The 19,191-nt window shown below is 43.1% G+C and overlaps 1 protein-coding gene and 1 long non-coding RNA gene across 15 annotated transcripts; one reads left to right on the top strand and one right to left on the bottom strand.

Annotated features, from left to right (window-relative positions):
• Nucleotides 1–1,166: 1,166 nt before the first annotated feature.
• Nucleotides 1,167–11,396, top strand: LOC136520757 (probable serine/threonine protein phosphatase 2A regulatory subunit B''delta). 2 transcript variants are annotated; one of them, XR_010775366.1, is made up of 14 exons: nt 1,167–1,619; nt 4,792–5,040; nt 5,132–5,234; nt 5,313–5,412; nt 7,162–7,267; nt 7,397–7,487; nt 8,063–8,204; nt 8,615–8,762; nt 8,857–8,966; nt 9,872–10,028; nt 10,094–10,219; nt 10,305–10,450; nt 10,925–10,982; nt 11,060–11,396. XR_010775366.1 is itself a non-coding variant. In XM_066514412.1 (13 exons), the coding sequence occupies exons 1-12, from the start codon at nt 1,467–1,469 to the stop codon at nt 10,443–10,445; spliced, it is 1,626 nt and encodes a 541-aa protein (XP_066370509.1). In that variant the 5' UTR covers nt 1,167–1,466; the 3' UTR covers nt 10,446–10,450; nt 10,925–11,396. The 2 variants fall into 2 exon arrangements, 1 of the variants encoding a protein (XP_066370509.1); XM_066514412.1 differs by having other exon boundaries at nt 10,925–11,396.
• Nucleotides 11,397–12,144: 748 nt separating this feature from the next.
• LOC136520768 (uncharacterized) lies at nt 12,145–15,502 on the bottom strand. Of its 13 annotated transcripts, XR_010775385.1 has the most exons (6): nt 14,925–15,502; nt 14,701–14,803; nt 14,537–14,595; nt 14,425–14,453; nt 14,031–14,281; nt 12,145–13,965 (listed from the first exon to the last, which is right to left on the bottom strand). It is a non-coding gene; the product is annotated as an uncharacterized lncRNA (long non-coding RNA). The 13 variants fall into 13 exon arrangements; XR_010775371.1 differs by having other exon boundaries at nt 14,537–14,803; XR_010775381.1 differs by lacking the exon at nt 14,425–14,453.
• Nucleotides 15,503–19,191: the final 3,689 nt, after the last annotated feature.

Here is a 19,191-nt window from a genome sequence, read left to right as displayed (position 1 = left end):
TTAAAATTCTCTATCGGATAAGATGGCTTATAAGCATTGAATAATAATATTCAATATTTTAACTCGGATATATCCAAATAAAAACCTGGACAACATCCTAATTTTTTTGATAAACAACATTTTAGTTTCGTTAATAATTAAATTAAATATATTTATATTGATCATATCTCTATTTTAATTCTGGTTCTCAATAAAGTAGTGTGGTAGTATGCATCAGCACATGATTGATGCGTTGCTTCTGTATAGCTATCCACCTTCTTATTACTATGTTAAATTCACAAGCAGCAATAAATAGCGTGCATACACAAGCGGGTCGGAGCATTTCAACAGTTCAGCCTATGCACCAAACAAACACTCCGTTGGGCGTACACGACGGTAGCAACACTTCTTTCTTTCTTTATCTTTTAGAGTATTTTTCTTTTTACGATTTTTCTATGATTTTCTACCATTTTCAAAGTTTTAGCCAGTTTATGAAAAATAAAAAAGAGCACATGGCACCACATCAGATGTCACCTATGTGGCAGAGTCCTATATAGCCTGTTTTGGATGAAGGCTAGGATGTGGACAAAGTTTATGGGCTCAGGCGAAAAGAAAAATTCATAGACCTAGGTGAGAAATGGAAAAAAGTTTAAAACGCACAAAACAATTACGACTTTGGAAAAGAGAATCGGTCATCTAACACTCTGTTCGTTTGGGCTTGTTTGGCTTATAAGTCATACTTTTTCAGTCAACGAACAATATTTTTCTCTCACATCAAATCAGCCAACAATACTTTCGGTCATGGCTTATCAGCCAAATAAGGCTAAACGAACAGGTCGTAAAACTCCCGTAGAATACCTTGTTTCATAGAAATTTGGAGAAATTGTATCACGATGCTAAATTTCGTAGCTGTATCAGCTCCTCCTATCCGATCTCTGTATTTTTCTTTTTGCACTTCATCCAGGCATTCAATCTTACATTTTTTTTTGTATAATCCATACGATCTAACATGTTAGAGTACAACATTATATTTCTACGCTCTTTTTAGATTTTTGGATTTTGGAATTGGAAGTTCAAAGAGACGTGTACACATAGATCTACTCCGAAAGACAAGTTTATTTTTGCTCAATTCTAGCTTAGCCCTAACCGAGAGTGGCATCCGAAAGACAAATTTATTTTGCCCTCCGCTGTTATATCGACGGCTCGACGCCCACCATTACCACATCACCGTCTTCCCGTCTCTCCCATCTCCTCCTCGCTCGGCTGCTTTGCCTAGGGTTTCGCCTGCTCCCGCCCCGCGCCTCCAGCCGTCGCTTCAGATCCCGCTGCTGCCGGCACTCGATCCTCCTTCGTTGCTCCTCGCTGATCCCGCTGAGCTCCGATTTGCGCCCTTCCTCCCCGCCGGAACAGCGTCCGGACGCGCGGGGGCAGATCTGGGTTTTGGTGGCCGGCTTGGTGTATGAGAAGGCCTCTAGAGCTTGCGAGTAATGGAGGTGGAGCCGGCGAGGAGGGACGCTGCAGCGCTGGACCCGGAGCTGCTGCAGCTGGCGGAGCTCGCGCCGGGCGCGCTTCGCGAGAACTCCATAATAGCTGATGCGCTCTACTCGCAGTGGCTCGTGCTACCCGAGACGACCAAGCTGGTATCCCTTCAACGCGCCCTCTCGCCTTCCTCGCTTGCTGCTTTGCTTTGTGCTTAAATTTCTCTGGACTCTGATCTTATGCTCAGACAAGTTAGAAACATCGTTGGAACGTTTTGGTTGGCGTCCTTTGTGCTGCGGCGCGTACTGGTTAGGTTGTTACTTCGTATATCGCATTTACGAGCTTGTGACTTCGATGAAATATGATGATGGAGTTTGGTAGGCCAAAGTGCAGGGTTCATTTAGTGGCTTGGTTTGTCTTTGTTCTTACCTATGTTTCTTTGTCTATGATCTTGTTCTTGGAAACTCGCCAATGTAAATTTCAGCGTAACTGGGCAGCATGGATATAGCATTTGTTTCTGCTTCCTGTGATTATCTGGTAGTCTGTGTGCAAGGGTTGGCTTTGATTATTTTAAACTTTGCAGTTCCAAGATGCTACGTCTGTAGTTTAGTGAGCCTGGAAGGTTGGGGTGCCCTTTCTTAGTTAAATATTTGATCTTAATTGTTAGTTTGTCGATTTAAGTGACAACCATAGAAGACTGCTTAAAATGCATATACAGTTCGTGTAAAGGATTCATGTTGCTAAACAGTTTTTTTTGGGTTATTTGGATTCATGTCATTATAATTTTCGATGTTTGGAGAAACGCCATTACTATTCGACTATTTTGAAGGATGCCATTACAATTCTTCGTTTCCCACAAAAATGCCACTGAATACGTATGGACACAGCCTGGGCCCAGCTGCAGGCGTATACGAAGACGTATACTTCATCTCCCCTGTCACTGACACGCGGGCCCCACATGTCATCTTCTTCTTCCTCCTCATCTCTCTCTCCGGCTCTCTCTCCATCCCGACGCGGCCACGGCGGGCGCTGCTGGCGGCGGCGGCTGCGGGCTTGCGGGCGAGCCGACGAGCCGCTGTCGTGACCCCGCGCGCCGTGGGCGAGCAGCCGGCGACGGGAGCACCACAGCCGAGCAGCAGGACGCGGCCGGTGCGGAGCTCACCGCCCGGGCGGCGCGCCGAGGACGCGGCCGGCGCGGAGCTCGCGGCCTGACCGACGAGCCGCTGTCGTGACCCCGCGCGCCGCAGGCGAGCAGCCGGCGACGGGAGCGCCACAGCTGAGCAGCAGGACGCGGCCGGTGCGGAGCTCACCACCCGGGCGGCGCGCCGAGGACGCGGCCGGCGCAGAGCTCGCGGCCTGACCGACGTGCTGCTGCTGCTGCACTTATTTTGCTTGTCGCTAAGCAAGGCCTGAACCCTGCAGCCATGCAGATCAGGCTGCGCGGCGGCTGGCTTCTGGCAGGCATGCTCCACTGCTGCAGCACACTGGCACTGCCTGTTGGTGCTTGGCCCTTCTGCATGTGATGAACAACAGAACAAACGCCTCTCTGATCGTCCGAGACGGCTGGACGGGATATGAACAGACACTAGCCACGAGCAAACGGAATGCTGCATTTGCATTGGTCGGTCAAACACAGTAATTTGGCCATGGAATATAGCGGGTCACTGGTGCGACATTGCCTGTAGGGGCCCTCAATTTGGGTCGCACCGGCCTCACACCCCTAGGGACGGGCCTGATTGCTGTATAAGTAGAGTTTAAGAGAGTAGCTGGTGGTTGATTTATGGTTGATACTAGTGAGGTGGTCTGAGCTTTATGAGCAGATCGTATGTGTTGGGTATGCAAACATGTACATTCCTATTGATGCCATTTTTGTGGTGCTACACTGTAAGAACACTAGCTTAAGATGGTTAGCTATGCCTGTCTCCAATTTAAGTTAGGTTGTGTTGTCCATCAATTTTGCAAAGTGCTTATTGGGGGCCTATTACATAGATTGATTCTACCTTTTCATGGACATGGAATTTTGGACTTGAGGTTTTCTCTTCGCAATAGCATTACGGTAGAGGCATGCAGAATATTTTAAGTTAGCTGTGCTGTATTTTAACTTTCCAACAGTGATGCTGATTTTGATTCTTAGCTCATTTCTGGTTTGTGGCCGGTAGCTTTTTGTGAACAATTGCATTTATTTATATTTGACGCTGAGTGCAATGACTTTTGAGTTGAGAGAGTGTGCGCTGTTCCTTTGATTTTTCTCAAGTGCTCCTTGGTAGCTTAGTTTATGCTTGCTCGTTTAGGTATATATGAACCTTATTGTTGTTTCAAAATAGTATCTGTTTGCGGTGCTGCAGCAATAGACCATGTAACGACCATGGTGCTACCACTACAGTAGGTTATTTTTTCTATAGCACAACAGCAAGCGGACTAACAATGCACCGGCTGAACGGAGGATGAAGACACCGGCAGGAAGAGTGGATAGTGGTTGGGTTAAAAGTTAAAACATTGGATTATCACTAACCCTACCCCTAATCCATGGCTTTGATACCATGTTACTAATCTCAAAGATTTCAGAAGACAATGACTCCATTAGTGGAGATGACATTATATAGAGAGCCTCATGGGCCATATCGGCTTAGAATGGGCCTTGATACGTACTTAGCATAGATATATTGGAAGCTATAACTCTTTCTGTGGCCTGGTATGTTTTGGTTTCTAAATATATCTGTTTGCCCATAAGATATTCCATCGGGAAATAAGGATGGCCAGTTGCAATGGGTTTTAGGCTTGAATTGATTGAATAAATGCATGATACCTAGGGGTGAAAATGGAAAACTTGCATTGGCAATATGATGCTTTATGAAACCTACAGTAGTTTTGCCTACAGATTTAGGCTTTATGAACTATGAGGATACTGTTACTTTGTCCAATGGTGCTACAATATTCTTCTTCCTTTGCGACCACTACCACTGTTAGAGCTGTATTTGCATATCTGCTGTGTGATTTTTTTCCTTGTGTGTGATTATCTATAGGTATCCTCTCCAGCAAATGCAGATCTTTTGTAACTTTATTTATTGTAAATTGTTGAGTTTTTCTTTCTCTGTGTTTATGTGAATGATCTGAAACTCTGTAGTGTACTCCCTCTGTTTCAAATTGTAAGTCATTTTGGCTTTTCTAGATTCATAGTTTTTATTATGTATCTAGACATAGTGTATATCTAGATGCATAGCAAAAGCTATGTATATCTAGAAAAGCTAAAACGAATTACAATTTGGAACGGAGGGAGTAGATAGGAAGTCAGATGCACAGTTTCTTACAGTGTTTATTTTTCATGTACATTAGGTAAAGTCTTTGATTGAGGATGCAAAGACTGGTGCCGTGCTTAATGTTGCTGGAAGCTCGGCTAGCACAAATGCTGCTTCAAGTGGTTCTCTACCGTCGATGTTTCCTGCTGGTAGTGCTCCACCACTTTCTCCTAGGAGCACTTCTGGTTCCCCCCGTGTTATGAGACGAGGATCTGGAGCTGGACCATCGTCCTTGGGTTCTCCATTAAAATTAGTTAGTGAACCAGTGACAGAAGTTATACCTCAGGTACTTCACACCTGTCCTTGTAACTATTATTGTAGTTTTTGTTGCTGCATTGTTTAAGCACAAAATTTTCCTGGACCAATATGTTTTATAGTTTTACTTCAAGAATGGGCGTCCTCCTACAAAAGATTTGAAGGAGCAGTGCTTATCAAGAACAGATCACCTATTTTTTGGTGGGGAGGGACTTCAGATTCAAGGTGAATACGGCTTCACAGCTTATTTTCTGTCATTGCAATGATTTCTGAAGCTTTTATACTTTTACTTGTCCATACCAGAATTCAGATCGGTCACAAAGGACATATGTAAACTTCCTTCATTCTTCTCTAGTGTCCTTTTCAAGAAAATTGATGTTGCATGCACCGGAACTGTCTCAAGGTATGATGTTCGACATCTGAACCCAAGGTCTATGGTGACACCCATGTAATGATGTAAAGATCCAGTTGAGGAACTATAGTTACTTTTAGATGTCAGGCTAGTGTTTCCTTATCCTATTTCAGTTTGTTCTTTATTCTTTGGGGTGTTGGTTTCTTCTGCGTCCTCGTTGATTGTAAACATGCTAAATGCTAGTTCTACTTGATTACGGTCATATGTGTTTATGCCTTTTACCTCCTTTGTCACTTAGACAAACATTAATCTTTGCTTTTGCCACAACTTATCATAGGTTTTCAGCACTTTAGTTGGATATCACATGTTGACCATTCGTTTTTAAGCCATCACATGATTCTTTAATTGACTGTGGGCAGTTCAACTACTATAAGGACCATTAAGATAATAATGAGGAAAAAAAACACCACCAAAATCTAAGGTGTTTTTTTTTTTGACCTAAGTCAAACTTCGCTTTGCCCAAGTTTATAGAAAAATGCACCAACATCCACAACATCAAATTAGTTTCAAGTCCACCATGATAGCGCATTTATTTGGTATAGTAGATGCTAAACCCCTCTTATTCCAAATGTTGTTTAAGACTTTTGCACAAGGATTAAGAAAGTAGGTCAAATGACCTTGTTGCCCTTCATTATTCTGCATTGGGAAAGAGGGCTCATTCATCTGTGAGAGTATTGGCATTTATTAAGTAGGGAAGAAAAGGGTAAAAGATGCATATAGAAGTTCTTGGTTGACTTGCATTTTGAGAATAGTTCAGAGGGCTAAAAGAACCTACATTTGTAGTTTTTTTCTTTTGGGGGGGTGGGTGGTAATATATTTTCCATAAATTTCTTGAAGTTGAATTTTGACTCGACAAAATTAAAAAACCTGACATTTTGGAATGGAGGGAGTATACATTTTGGTCAGTTAGTTTTGTCTTGTTCATGCAAGTGCTTACAGTTTTAGTAGTGTATCATGCTTGGCTAGTACCTGGACTACTGTGCATGACATTTCAAGGCTAAGTGATACTCCATCACACAAATGGCTTCAACCTTTTGGTTGAAAGCTGCATCCATATGTATATTCCTCTTCAAAGGAATTATATAGGTTACTGGTTAGTAGTTACAAGGTCTAGCAAAGTTGCCATTGCAAAAACATTGATACATGCAAAAGTGGTTTCTGTTATCCTGCTTCCTCCTTGAATCACTGATGCTAGCTTTTCTTTGATTTCGTTCATACCTGTAATGCTAGATCGTACCTTAGCCACTGGTTTGGAACCTGATTTGCTGAATTTGTTCATTAAGAGAAGTGTTGCAGCTTCTAGCTTGCCTTTCCCTACTAGTGTGTCAGATCATGTAACATGCTCTATAGCTTTGATGGTAAAATTTGGCGTCACTCAACTTCTGCTTTGTTTCGTAGTTTCTCAATTATTACTTGGGAATGTGATTTATGTTTAGTAATGTTTTCTTTACTATGTTTGAACAATTAGGGAAACAAATGCGTCAATTAACCCAATGACGCACTCTACTTCATTTGGTCTGTAAATCCTAGAAAAAAAAGAAAAAACAAAACACTATGAGGTGGAGGTAGAGTTCAGTGTGGAAGATTGGGTTTTGGGTTGACCCACCTTTCATCAAACTTGAATCTCTACATGTGATAAATTGTGCTAGTGATTCGATGTAAAATGGCAGTCTGTTTCACCAACACTGATTATTCTGAAGAAAGATTTAAGTATGGTAGTCTAACTCTATCTAAACACAGGGATGCATTTGTGGAGTACTGGATCAATGACAATAAGATTACAATGGATATGGCTAGTCAAATATTTGAAATATTAAGCAAGCCGGGTTACACACATCTCACTCAGGTCAGCTATTTTCTTCCGAATGTTCTCAGTGCTAACACGGGCATAGATGAATCTAGGAGAGATTTTAGTTCTTTCATTCTGTGTGACTAATTTTATACTGATGGGGGGAAAATACATTCGAATGTACAGGATGACTTCAAGCCTGTCCTGAAAGAACTACTGGCAACTCACCCTGGCTTAGAGTTTTTACAAGGGACCCCTGAGTTTCAGGAGAGATATGGTAGTTCCTGCTATCCAAAGTCCAAGTGAATTAGCAGACTTGAGAATTAATTCTTCACTCCAATTTGTACTTCATAGATGTGCTTTTCCATGCTTTTTTATTCTTCTATTCCTTGAGAAATGCACATATGAATGGCAAGCCCTTTACTTGGTGGTAGAGCAGCATCCTTACAGTGTTAGGTGTTTACAGCCGATCGGTCTTTTGCTAGACATATTTGAAATATGATTTTGTGGACTCTTATATGTTTTCCAGTAAGCTTGTCTGTCACATAGACATGGACACATAATATGATACCTTTTCATTTAAAGTAGTTCTAGTGTAGCCGGACAGCCTTGTCTTTCACTTCGTGGTTCTTGCCATAGGAATTTACGGGCAATGATGGCACCCTGATTTGAATTCTTTCCCTTAGCTATTGGAAACTGCTGGTAGGCAACAAGTGTTGGTTGCATGAAGTCTGGAGCATTACCAACCATCACTAAAACTAACTCAACTATCCATTTTGTTTTTAAGGTCAGATTTGCTGAATGTTTTGGACTGTTGCTAATGTTTGCTGCATTTCTTGTTGTTTTCTTCAGCGGAGACTGTAATATATAGAATCTTTTACTCCATAAATAGATCTGGGAATGGCCATCTGACTCTGAGAGAGCTCAAACGTGGAAATTTAATTGCTGCACTTCAGCAGTTAGATGAGGAAGAAGATATCAACAAAGTGTTGAGGTAATTATATATGACATCCTAGCAGATCGCCACTGTCTATTCATTGTGCATCACCATATGAGTTCTGAGCAGAACTGAGGTTTTTATCACACTATTTATCATGATGCAGTTGCGTACATGCATTTTTGTACTCCCTCTGTTCGAAATTGTAAGTCGTTTTGGCTTTCTTCAATACATAGTTTTTACTATGCATCTAGACATTGCGCATATGTTTTTGTGCATAGCAAAAGCTATGTACCTAGGAAAGCCAAAACAACTTACAGTTTGGAACGGAGGGAGTACCTGTCCTCTGCTTCCATTTGTTTTTGTGTGGATTACATTTGTTCACTGTGTTTTCTTTATATAGTCTTAACAGTATCCTTTGTATAATGTTTCCCAAGTTGATAATCTTGGCTCATGATTTGATGCAGATACTTCTCATATGAGCACTTTTATGTGATCTACTGTAAATTCTGGGAGCTGGATACAGATCACGATTTTTTGATTGATAAGGAAAATCTCATCAGATATGGAAATCATTCGTTGACCTATAGAATAGTTGATAGAATTTTCACACAGGTTAGTCTATTCCATTTTGGTATTCAAACCTTAGCCCTTTATTACCAAAATGTTGTGCTTTGTGTCCTTATATTGCCTCTTTTACTGTTATTAGATCCCAAGGAAATTCACAAGCATGTCAGAAGGAAAGATGGGTTATGAAGACTTTGTTTACTTTATATTATCAGAGGAAGACAAATCATCTGAGCCTAGCCTTGAATACTGGTAAGTTGTAGCTGTGTTCTGAATAGTTGTATTTTTTTTGTAGAACTGTTCCTTTTGTCTTAATGTGATAAGATGATTCCACCTTACAATTTGTAATCTTAGGGTGTGTTTGGTTTGAGGAATGAGTTGATCCATTATCATGTCACTCCTTACTTTTTTTGTTTGGTTTGTGTAATAGAATGGTTGATACATCACCACCTCATTCCTCACAAACTAATAATTAGTATATGCATGAGGAATGGGTTGATTCCACCAAAGTTCATGGGATGAACTCATGATGCACCAACTCATGTAGCATGAGGTGGTTCCTCAAACCAAACCCATTTAGACTTTATATCATTGCTAGAGTTTAAGGTGCTGTTTGGTTGGACTGATTTGGCGTGGGGTCCAATCACAGTGTCAACGAATCACGCTAGGTTGTGTTTGCTTGTGATGTGCTGGTATCAGGTGCCCTGCAAACGAATACTGGCTTAGTAGAATCATGACTACGCTCCCCATCCAGCGGGATCAGATAATGCTACGGATGTGGAGTGAACCAAACAAATCATGTAATCTCTTGTTCCATTTCGGATACTGCTGCAGCTTGATTCCTTTACGTTTGCATTACCTATCCTACAACCAAACAGCACCTAAGATGAGTAGCAAGTATATCGCATTGATCAATGTGCATTTAGGTAGGGGTAGACATGGAAGAATGAAGCAAAAAGGTGCATTGGAGTTATCATGGACTTATATTTGTTGCATGATGCATTTGAGAGATGGCTGAATGGACATATATATTTGGTATTGGAGGGAAACAACTTTCTATCTTTGCTGTGCACGTTGTATAACTCAGGTTATAGTGTGTAATTTTATTGAAATATTGTAATTGTTTGTTATTGAAATATGGGAAACAACTTTCACAGGTTTAAGTGCATCGATCTTGATGGTAATGGTATTTTAACTTCCAATGAAATGCAATTTTTCTACGAGGAGCAATTGCACCGAATGGAGTGCATGGCACAAGAGCCTGTGCTTTTTGAGGACATATTATGCCAGATGATTGATATGATTGGACCAGAGGTAGATTCTCATACATATTCCGCAAACATTTTATCTGGGCTTGATAAATATTTTCCTTTCTACAGAATGAGAGCTATTTCACTCTACGGGACTTAAAACGGTGTAAACTCTCAGGAAATATATTCAATATTCTTTTCAATCTCAACAAGTTCATGGCGTTTGAAACTCGTGATCCATTCCTCATTCGCCAGGTGATTATAACCCTTAATAAACTTTAGATTTGCTGCCAAGTATTAAGTTAATTAAGTTAAATAATTGGATAATGTTTAATTGTAGGAACGTGAAAATCCAACTCTAACTGAGTGGGATCGGTTTGCGCATAGAGAATATATTAGATTGTCCATGGAAGAAGATGGTGAGGATGCTTCAAATGGAAGTGGTGATGTGTGGGATGAATCACTTGAGGCTCCATTCTGAATGGTGTAAGTGTTTACTAAATATTGTCCAATGAATCTAGTAACACAACATGATAAGATAGCTAAATTAGTTTTGTAAGCTACACCATGAATGATATAAACACCATGAAATTTTGCAGAGTATAGAGGACAGCATTATTTCTTTTGTGTAATGGGCATATATCTTTTGTGCAATGGAGGCAATATTGCTATCTTACCGATTACCACTATACCCCGACCTGTTCTGTGCGCAAATATTCGTCACCTCTTGCAATTAAACCCCGACCTGTTCTGCTGTTCATGTCTTCTGTACACCTTAGACTTCACAATTATAGGGTTAGACCAGAAATAGCATGGAGTTTTGGGGGTTTAAAACCAAAACTGTCACCCAATGGTTTGCTGGTTGAATACAAATCTGAGATATTTTTTAAGTATAAATATACTTGTGGTCATGTTCCTACTAGTTTTTTTATTATATTTTTTTGAATTTTCTGTTTACAGGTCTTGCTGCATGAATTTGGTTGGACATGGATGATTATGGTTGTGAAGCGGAAGAATTGTAAGTTGGTGGAGGCTATTGTAGGCTCACAGCAGATTCAGTAACACCAAAGACTACTTACAAGTTTTACTGTGCAGATCTGATTCGATATTTGTCAGTTATCCTGTTGTGCAAACATTTTTGCTTGGCTGGAAAATTGGGGAGGGAGGTTGGTGGGCGCCCTGCAGTTTCAAGGCAACAACCTCAGCAGTCACAAATGATACTATAGTGAAGAACCCTTCCTGGTCGACTAGATCCATTTGTGTTCTGATTGGTCCTTAGGGGGATATCTGTTAATTCAATTGTGCGCAAATTTTGGAGCTGAACTGTTAATGTTTGGCTGCCATTTTCTTTGTTAATCTTGGAAGCGTGGCCTAGCAATTCCACCACAACTAAGATCGTGGCATGTAGCTTTCAGGTTCTGCTTTCTCATCATCATGGTGTTTTGTAGTTCCTGGTTTGTTGCCGTTCTTGGTTCTTGGGAGGAATGATCCGAGACCTTGGAGCATGGATACTGTTGTCATTTTGTAACATTACCGAGAAGCTGTGGATTGGGTGCATAGTAACACAAAGGTAGATAACATTGGCAATCCAATTTTTGTTAAGGTGTAAATTCAGAGAATGTTTTAGGTTGCAAGTACTATCGTTAGGTTCGTTCTCTTCCTTGAAAGTGCTTTGCCTATTGAGCTACTTATGTCGTGATGCGCTGAAACTTCATGTGTATTCTTGCTCTCTTTTCCTTTTAAAGATCATGTTTTCTTGGCTATATTTTTCATTTGTTGGTTCAGTTTTGTCAATAATTTTGCGCCCCTCCCCTCACTACCTCCATACGCAAACAGTAACATTTGCACTTGCGATGGAACGACACTTAATGGAGTGTTTGGTTTAGAAAATCAACCCATTCTAGATGCAGTGTGCATTATGAGTCTTACTCAAATTTAGGAAAATAATTTTATTTCTCATATAAGTAGCTTACGCTGAATGTGATCTTTCAAGCCAGACAAAGCTAAAAAGTGGGATGATAATGGACTACTTGATATCACCAACCAAACACTAATTGCCTACCAGCATTTTCCAACAGTCTTTAGGGTTGTTTGGACTTGTAGTTTTATCTAAACTAGTCTCGATAAAACTTGTTTTATCGTAACTACCGCTAAAAATATACTTGGATTTTCCAACAAACTAACGAAACATGATAAACTTGACTTCCACAAAACTACAAAAATGAGTATATTAATTAAAATTAAAATGTCCACATCGTTTTTCACTAACACTGTTTTTCTATGTCCACAAATTGGGAGGCCGTAGTCGCACGGGAAACATTTTTCAACGTCCTCGTCACATAATAAGTAGGAAGCTAGTAGGAAAAGCTCCCTACTCATCATTTTTCGACGTCGTGTTTCCACACGTCGTCACATAATGAGTATGAAGCTCGTACTACTCATCGTGTACCTGAAATAAACAAAAACAAATTTAAACAACTCATATAATAATTAACTACATAGTACGTACCAATCATAATTATGTGAATGCACACCGAACTCCGACATAATAAATATGGACCGTATGTCAGATCATCCGCCAAATAATCTTGAAATATCCTTTGGTGGCCACCTTCTCTATCTCGATAGATAACTTGGCATGGGACAGAACCACCATGTCTTCCTTTAGCATTCGAATATGTTTGCACAATTTGAGAAGTTGAGAAGATCAAATAATCGTCGTCATCTGAAGATGAATCATCCAATTCTCTTTGAAGAAGTGATTTCGTCATGACGTCTACCCTGCCTGCCTGAGAATTCACTGTGTTCAAATGACTGGTGGCCTAAATATACTAATATGAATCTCATTCAACAATTGATCATCAAGGCATAAACACATCTACGGCCAATCTCAAGCCAAAATATACTGCGTACGAATACTAGTAGTATACGTTCACATACCTAGCTGTCAAAGGCTACGAGAGGGAGCTGGAAGGCTGGAGGGGTCGAGTGCCTGGTTGCCAAAGCCTATCACTGCCGGCTAGGAGAGGGACATGCAGGCTAGAGGGGTCAGGTCCCTGGCTGCTGCCGGCTGGGAACCGCATGCAACGAACACGACATCCAAAACGGCGGCGGCGCAAAAGATTTCGCGGTGCCGTGCCACGAAAGAGATCGCGCCAGAAAAAAAAAACCGCCAAAAAAACCATTGTGGGTCCACAATTTTAATGTTTTAAAAGTCAAATATGAGGTACTCTAGGAGATGTCTCTTTTTTTCCTCCCCATACTACTTTGGGAGTTGGCAAAAAAACATGGATGGGAAACAAAATTTGGGGTACTCTTGGAGATGCTCTAACATTATAAATGATGACCATAAAAGGACATGTTGTAGCAAGATGATCTAAGAAAAAATGGCGGCATAAAACATGAACATGTGTTGTTCTGTCTCCTAGGGAGGTTGCGTCAGTTTCAAAACTGAGTCATGCCATGGCAGCAACCAGCATAAAAAGAGGCATCGGCACTATGTGTCGAGTTGGTTGGGAAGGAATTAGCACCACCTCTTTGTGATTTATCCACAGGAATGCGTGCATAAAGAGAAATTCAGCAATCTAAGTTGTAAACTGACTGAACAACTTAACAGGTTGTGTGTATCCATATTCCTGGTTTTAACAGATATGTAATTCAACTATGAGAATGACATGTTAAACTGTAAGGACTAACATATCATGAGATTTTAATAGTCAATCCAGGCCCAGTACAATGCCCGCTAAAAGGAAATTCAGCAATTCGAGTTGTAAACTGACAATGAACAATTTAACAGCCTGTGTGTATCCGAATTCCTGAAGGGCGGGCCTGGTGCAAGCGGTAGAGTCTTACCGCCTGTGACCGGAATGTCCCAGGTTCGAGTCGCGGTCTCCTCGCATTGCACAGGCAAGGGTAAGGCTTGCCACTGACACCCTTCCCTAGACCCCGCACAGAGCAGGAGCTCTCTGCACTGGGTACGCTCTTTTTGTGTATCCGAATTCCTGTTTTTAACAGATACTTAATTCAACTATGAGAATGACGACGTAAACTGTAAGCACTAACATACCATGAGATTTTTAATAGTCAATGCAGGCTATCCACGAAGGGCGGGCCTGGTGCAAGCGGTTGAGTCTTACCGCCTGTGACCGGAAGGTCCCAGGTTCGAGTCACGGTCTCCTCGCATTGCACAGGCGAGGGTAAGGCTTGCCACTAACACCCTTCCCCAGACCCCGCACAGAACGGGAGCTCTCTGCACTGGGTGCGCCCCTTTTTTTTAATGCAGGCTATCCACAAAGAGCAGAGGCTGCCATTTTTGTGCTGAAACAAAGGAAAAAATGCATACATCACTTTAGCCTTGAAGGCCAACAGGTTAAACAGCATGGAGGCGCTAATTAATTTGTGAGAAAAGGAAAAGGAGGAGGGGACATGGTGCTTATTGAAGCATTACATAATGTAGTTACCTTGTAAACTGACTGAACAATTTGGCAACCTGTGTGTTTTTGAATTCTTATTTTTAACAGATATGTAATTCAACTATGAGAATAACAACGTAAATAGTAAGGACTACCATACCATGAGATTTTAATAGTCAATCCAGGCTATCCACAAAGAGCAGACGCTGCCTTTTTGTGCTGAAACAAAGAAAAAAAAACATACATCACTTTAGCCTTGAAGGGCAACAGGTCAAACAGCACGAAGACGCTAATTAATTTGTGGGAAAAGGTAAAGGAGGGGACATGGAGCATATTGAAGTCCCCGCAGCATGTCAATCTGACGGCCACCTTGAGGTTAGTTCTGAACATCGGAAAAACTGCAGCTGTGCTTTGCAGTCATAACACACTGCATTGTGTATGTAAATTAATAAATAATAATCCATGTACTGTATCCATGGATGGCTAAATTCAATATGCAAACTTATTTGATATATAAATATGTGTATCTTGGGAGCAGCACAATGTACCGGAGCATCACTATCTGCCTTTCTCCTCTTCACGTTAGTAGGCCTCAGGCTGCACGACATCCGCAGGCTTCATCGGCCTGACGCGCCAGGGAGGTGGAGGGTGAGGGAGACAACCCAGATCGGGGTTGTGAAGCGAGTCGTTGGCCTAGCCGACGGCCGAAGATGAAGGCGGCAATGCAATAGGAACAGGCATGAGGACTGAAACCCTAGGTGAGGAACCAAATCACTGGAGTATTGGAAAAATTAGAGAGGGAGAGGAAGGCGCAACCTCGGAGGTGTCTCTGTCGGGTAGAGGCATGGACAGGAAGACGCCAAGGTGGAGGAGGCCGGCGGAGGCTTCGAAAGGCGAGGGGAGGTCCGCTACAGGCGCCGCGGGGGCGCGCGCACCTTGCGCTGCGGCGACCTAGGTGGGAGGAGCGCCGACGGCGGCCGGCAGCGCGTCACTGGCGGGGGCTGCGCCGGAGGAAGGGCAATAACGGAGGCAGGGACGCGGGAGGAAGAAGACGTACGGAAGAAGGCGGCGACCTCGGAGGAGAAGGGGCGCGACCGGCAGGGCGGTGGGTGGGTGTGGTGTGGGGGTGGGGTGGTGGTGGTGGGGGGGGGGGAGCGCCAGAAGCTGGCTCAAGGAGACCTAAATACAACGTCCATTTTCGGTTTTGGTTATGCATAGAAAAAGATAAGACATTCATAATTTAGTCCTCTCCAACAGCGACGCAAATGCAGAGTCCATCCTGAAGCGAAGGACGACCGCACGACCGAGGACGCCGCCGAGCTGCCTACCTCGCCCGCCGCGGCCTCGACGTTCACCCGCACCACGTCCTCCCACACGGGCGCCTCCACCACCCCCCCACATCCCGTACTGCCCAGCCAGGTCCCTGCCCGGGCGCAGGAACGCGCGGTGGAGCCAGAGGAGGAAGGTGGTGGCGGACCGCACGACGAGCTCGATTTGGGGACGGGGAAGCTCGATTCGGCGGTGGGGAAAGTCGATTCGGAGGCGGGGAAGCTCGATTCGGGCGCCGGGAGGCTCGATTTGGGCTCCTGCGAGCTGGAGAAGAAGGCCGGCGGAGGTCATGCTTGCAGGCTTGCTCGTGCTCGTGCTTGCCGGTGTGCTCATGCTCGTGCTTTGTCGACGTGCGTGTGAAGGCCAGTGTGCTTGTGCTTGCCCACCGTTGCTCGTCTGCTACTAGTGCTTGCCGGCGTGCTCGTGCTAGCCGGCGGAGGTTGCGTGCTCGTGAAGGCCAACGTGCTCCTGCGTGCTCACGTGCGTGCTTGCGGTGGAGGTCGCGGCGGGGGATCCGGTGGTTGCCGGTGGAGGTCGTGTGCTTGCCGATGGAGGTCGCGTGCGTGCTCGTGTGTGTGCTCGCGTGCTTGCCGGTGGAGGTCACGCGTGGAGAAGAAGGTGCAGCAGACTCCGCTCGGAGATTTGCGTAGCGAGGAGAGAGGCGATGTTTTTTTTGGGTTTCGTTTGGGCTGGCGGGCAAAATGCGTCGTTTGGTTGGCTCATCTGTTGGAGCCGGTATTTGATATTGTACGAGACTTATTTTTGGGTTTAGGTAGCTCTGTTGGAGTCAGTCTGAGGAGAGAGGCAGGAAGTATATATTTTGTGGAGATGGCTCTAAATAATGTGTGTGTGTGATCATATCAAATCATATTTTTTGCGAAATTAAATGAAAATAATTTTTATATGAAAATTAAAGATCTCGACGAGATCTACAACTTTCTAGTTTTAAGTTTTTTCATTTGAAGTCGTTAAGATGCTAAAAAAATTAATGATATATTTAGACTTAAGGGTATTTTCGACTTTTCGCACCTGCAGTTTGACGGCGTTAGAGCCCAAACTGACAGCAGTGGCATGGATTGCACAAAAAGTTGGAGCAGTGGCGTTGAAGACCGCTTAACTTTTTCAGGGGCACACAGGGCATTACGATCTTTTTTAATGGCACACAAGAAATCCCCCAATAATGTGGCCTCTTACACTATGTTCGCTTGATCGTATCAGTCATGCTTATCAGTCATCATACATTATTTTTTTCTCACAGCAAAACAGCATCAGCCGACTTATAAGCCACATAAACGATCAAGCGAACAGGGTGTTACACTGAAGTTTGGACGGCTTGGGTTTGCCGATGACGTGGACGCGCGAGGGGCAGATTCTAGTATACAGTAATAAGGATCTACCATGGTAGATAAGATCGGAGAGAGGGTCCTCGAATGATTCTTTCAACTTCTTTCAAGCCTCATGAGCCATCTCAATGTTCTTGATTTATTCAAATATTCTCTCATCAATTACATCATAAATGGCACTTAGAACAATGTCATTATTTTGGAGAAGCACTTCTTCGGCCGCGGTGGGATTCTCCGGATCGGCAACCACAATTTTGGTTTCTACCATCTTCCACACCCTTCTATTGATTGACTTGATATGTGTGGTCATCTTTGACTTTTAATATGAATAATTTATGCATAAAATTGGGGTGGCTTCTTGGTGTTGTTGATTTGAGCTATTTTTACACCGAATATTGTTAAGCCTCAAATTACGGTGACCGCGACTTCGATACCACTTGAAAGGTCCTAATGGCTAGAGGGGGTGAATAGCTTATTAAAAATTTCTACTACAACACTTAGCAAACCGGTTAGACAAATATGAGGCGAAGCGAGTGTTGTGCTAGCCTAATAAAAACACAAGACACCTACCACAATTCTAGTTTATATAATCTCTATCCGCACAATTACTATGTCACTACACTAAGTTAGTGTGTTCTCAAAGGCTAACTAAAGAGCCATACTAACCAAACTAACAAGCTCTCATAACTAACTACACTAAAGAGCTTGACAACTAGTTTGTGGTAATGTAAAGAGAGAGATCAATATGGTTATACTGCTGAAAGGTCCTAATGGCTAGAGGGGGTGAATAGCCTATTAAAAATTTCTACAACAACATTTAACAAACCGGTTAGATAATTATGAGGTGAAGCAAGTATTGCGCTAGCCAACTAAAATAGCAAGCCACCTACCACAATTCTAGTTTATATATTTTCTATCCACACAAAAGCTATGACACTACACTAAGTTAATGTGCTCTCAAAGGCTAACTAAAGAGCCACACTAACCAAACTAACAAGCTCTCACAACTAGCCACTGTTCGCCTAAATGGTCGTTTAGCCCGTTTAAACACTGTGTAAACGCTACACAGTGGTGCGCCGTTTTCGTTTAATCACCCGTTTACCCCGTTTAATTGGACGTTTAGCCCGTTTAATGGGACGTTTTGCCTGGATAATGGCTAAACGGTAGGTGACCGACTGTTTACCGTTTAGCGTTTAGGAAAACACTGAACTAGCTACACTAAAGAGCTTGACAACTAGTTTACGGTAAAATAAAGAGAGTGAGCAATTTATTTATACCGCCGTGTCGAGGAAGGAGCCAATCAATCACAAGAATAAATACCAATGAAGACCAATCACCTCGGAATCAAATGATGAACACAATGATTTTTTATCGAGGTTCACTTGCTAGCCGGCAAGCTACTCCTTGTTGTGGCGATTCACTCACTTGGAGGTTCACGAGTTAATTGGCTTCACACGTCAAACCCTCAATAGGGTGCCGCACAACCAACACAAGATAAGGATCACATAAGCCACGAGCAATCCACTAGAGTACCTTTTGGCTCTCCACCGGGAAAAGGTCAAGAATCCCTCACAATCACCACGATCGGAGCCGAAGATAATCACCACTCTCCGCTCGACGATCCTCGCTGCTCCAAGCCGTCTAGGTGGCGGCAACCACCAAGAGTAACAAGCGAATCCCGCAGCGAAACACGAACACCAAGTGTCTCTAGATGCAAACACTCAAGCAATGCACTTGGATTCTCTCCCAATCTCACAAATATGATGAATCAATAATAGAGATGAGTGGGAGGGCTTTGACTAAGCTCACAAGGTTGCTATGTCAAAGCAAATGGCCAAGAGGGTGAGCTTGAGCCGGCCATGGGGCTTAAATAGAAGCCCCCACGAAATAGAGTCGTTGTACCCCTTCACTGGACACAACGTCGGGTGACCGGACGCTCCGGTCGGATCGACCGGACGCTGGCCCTCAGCGTCTGGTCACGTGATACACGCCACGTGTCTCCTCTCTTCGAATATTGTTCGCCCGATCTCAACGGTCAACAGTCGATCGGACGCTGCGGCATAAGTGACCGGACGCTAAACCTCCAGCGTCCAGTCGTTTCCAGTAAGGTTCTAGAAACAAATTTCTTTCATCGGACGCGTCC

Source organism: Miscanthus floridulus, chromosome 2, assembly GCF_019320115.1.
Source record: "Miscanthus floridulus cultivar M001 chromosome 2, ASM1932011v1, whole genome shotgun sequence".
Taxonomy (NCBI): Eukaryota; Viridiplantae; Streptophyta; class Magnoliopsida; order Poales; family Poaceae; genus Miscanthus; species Miscanthus floridulus.
This window is presented reverse-complemented; position numbering and strand designations above follow the sequence as displayed.

What these genes read in the sequence shown, in the direction of transcription:
- LOC136520757 (XM_066514412.1), top strand. Translation starts at nt 1,467, where the DNA reads ATGGAGGTGGAGCCGGCGAGGAGGGACGCTGCAGCGCTGGACCCGGAG. An exon ending in TTGATAGAATTTTCACACAG is followed by an intron (nt 8,763 to 8,856) that starts GTTAGTCTATTC and finishes TACTGTTATTAG; the next exon opens with ATCCCAAGGAAATTCACAAG. An exon ending in GAGCCTAGCCTTGAATACTG is followed by an intron (nt 8,967 to 9,871) that starts GTAAGTTGTAGC and finishes CAACTTTCACAG; the next exon opens with GTTTAAGTGCATCGATCTTG.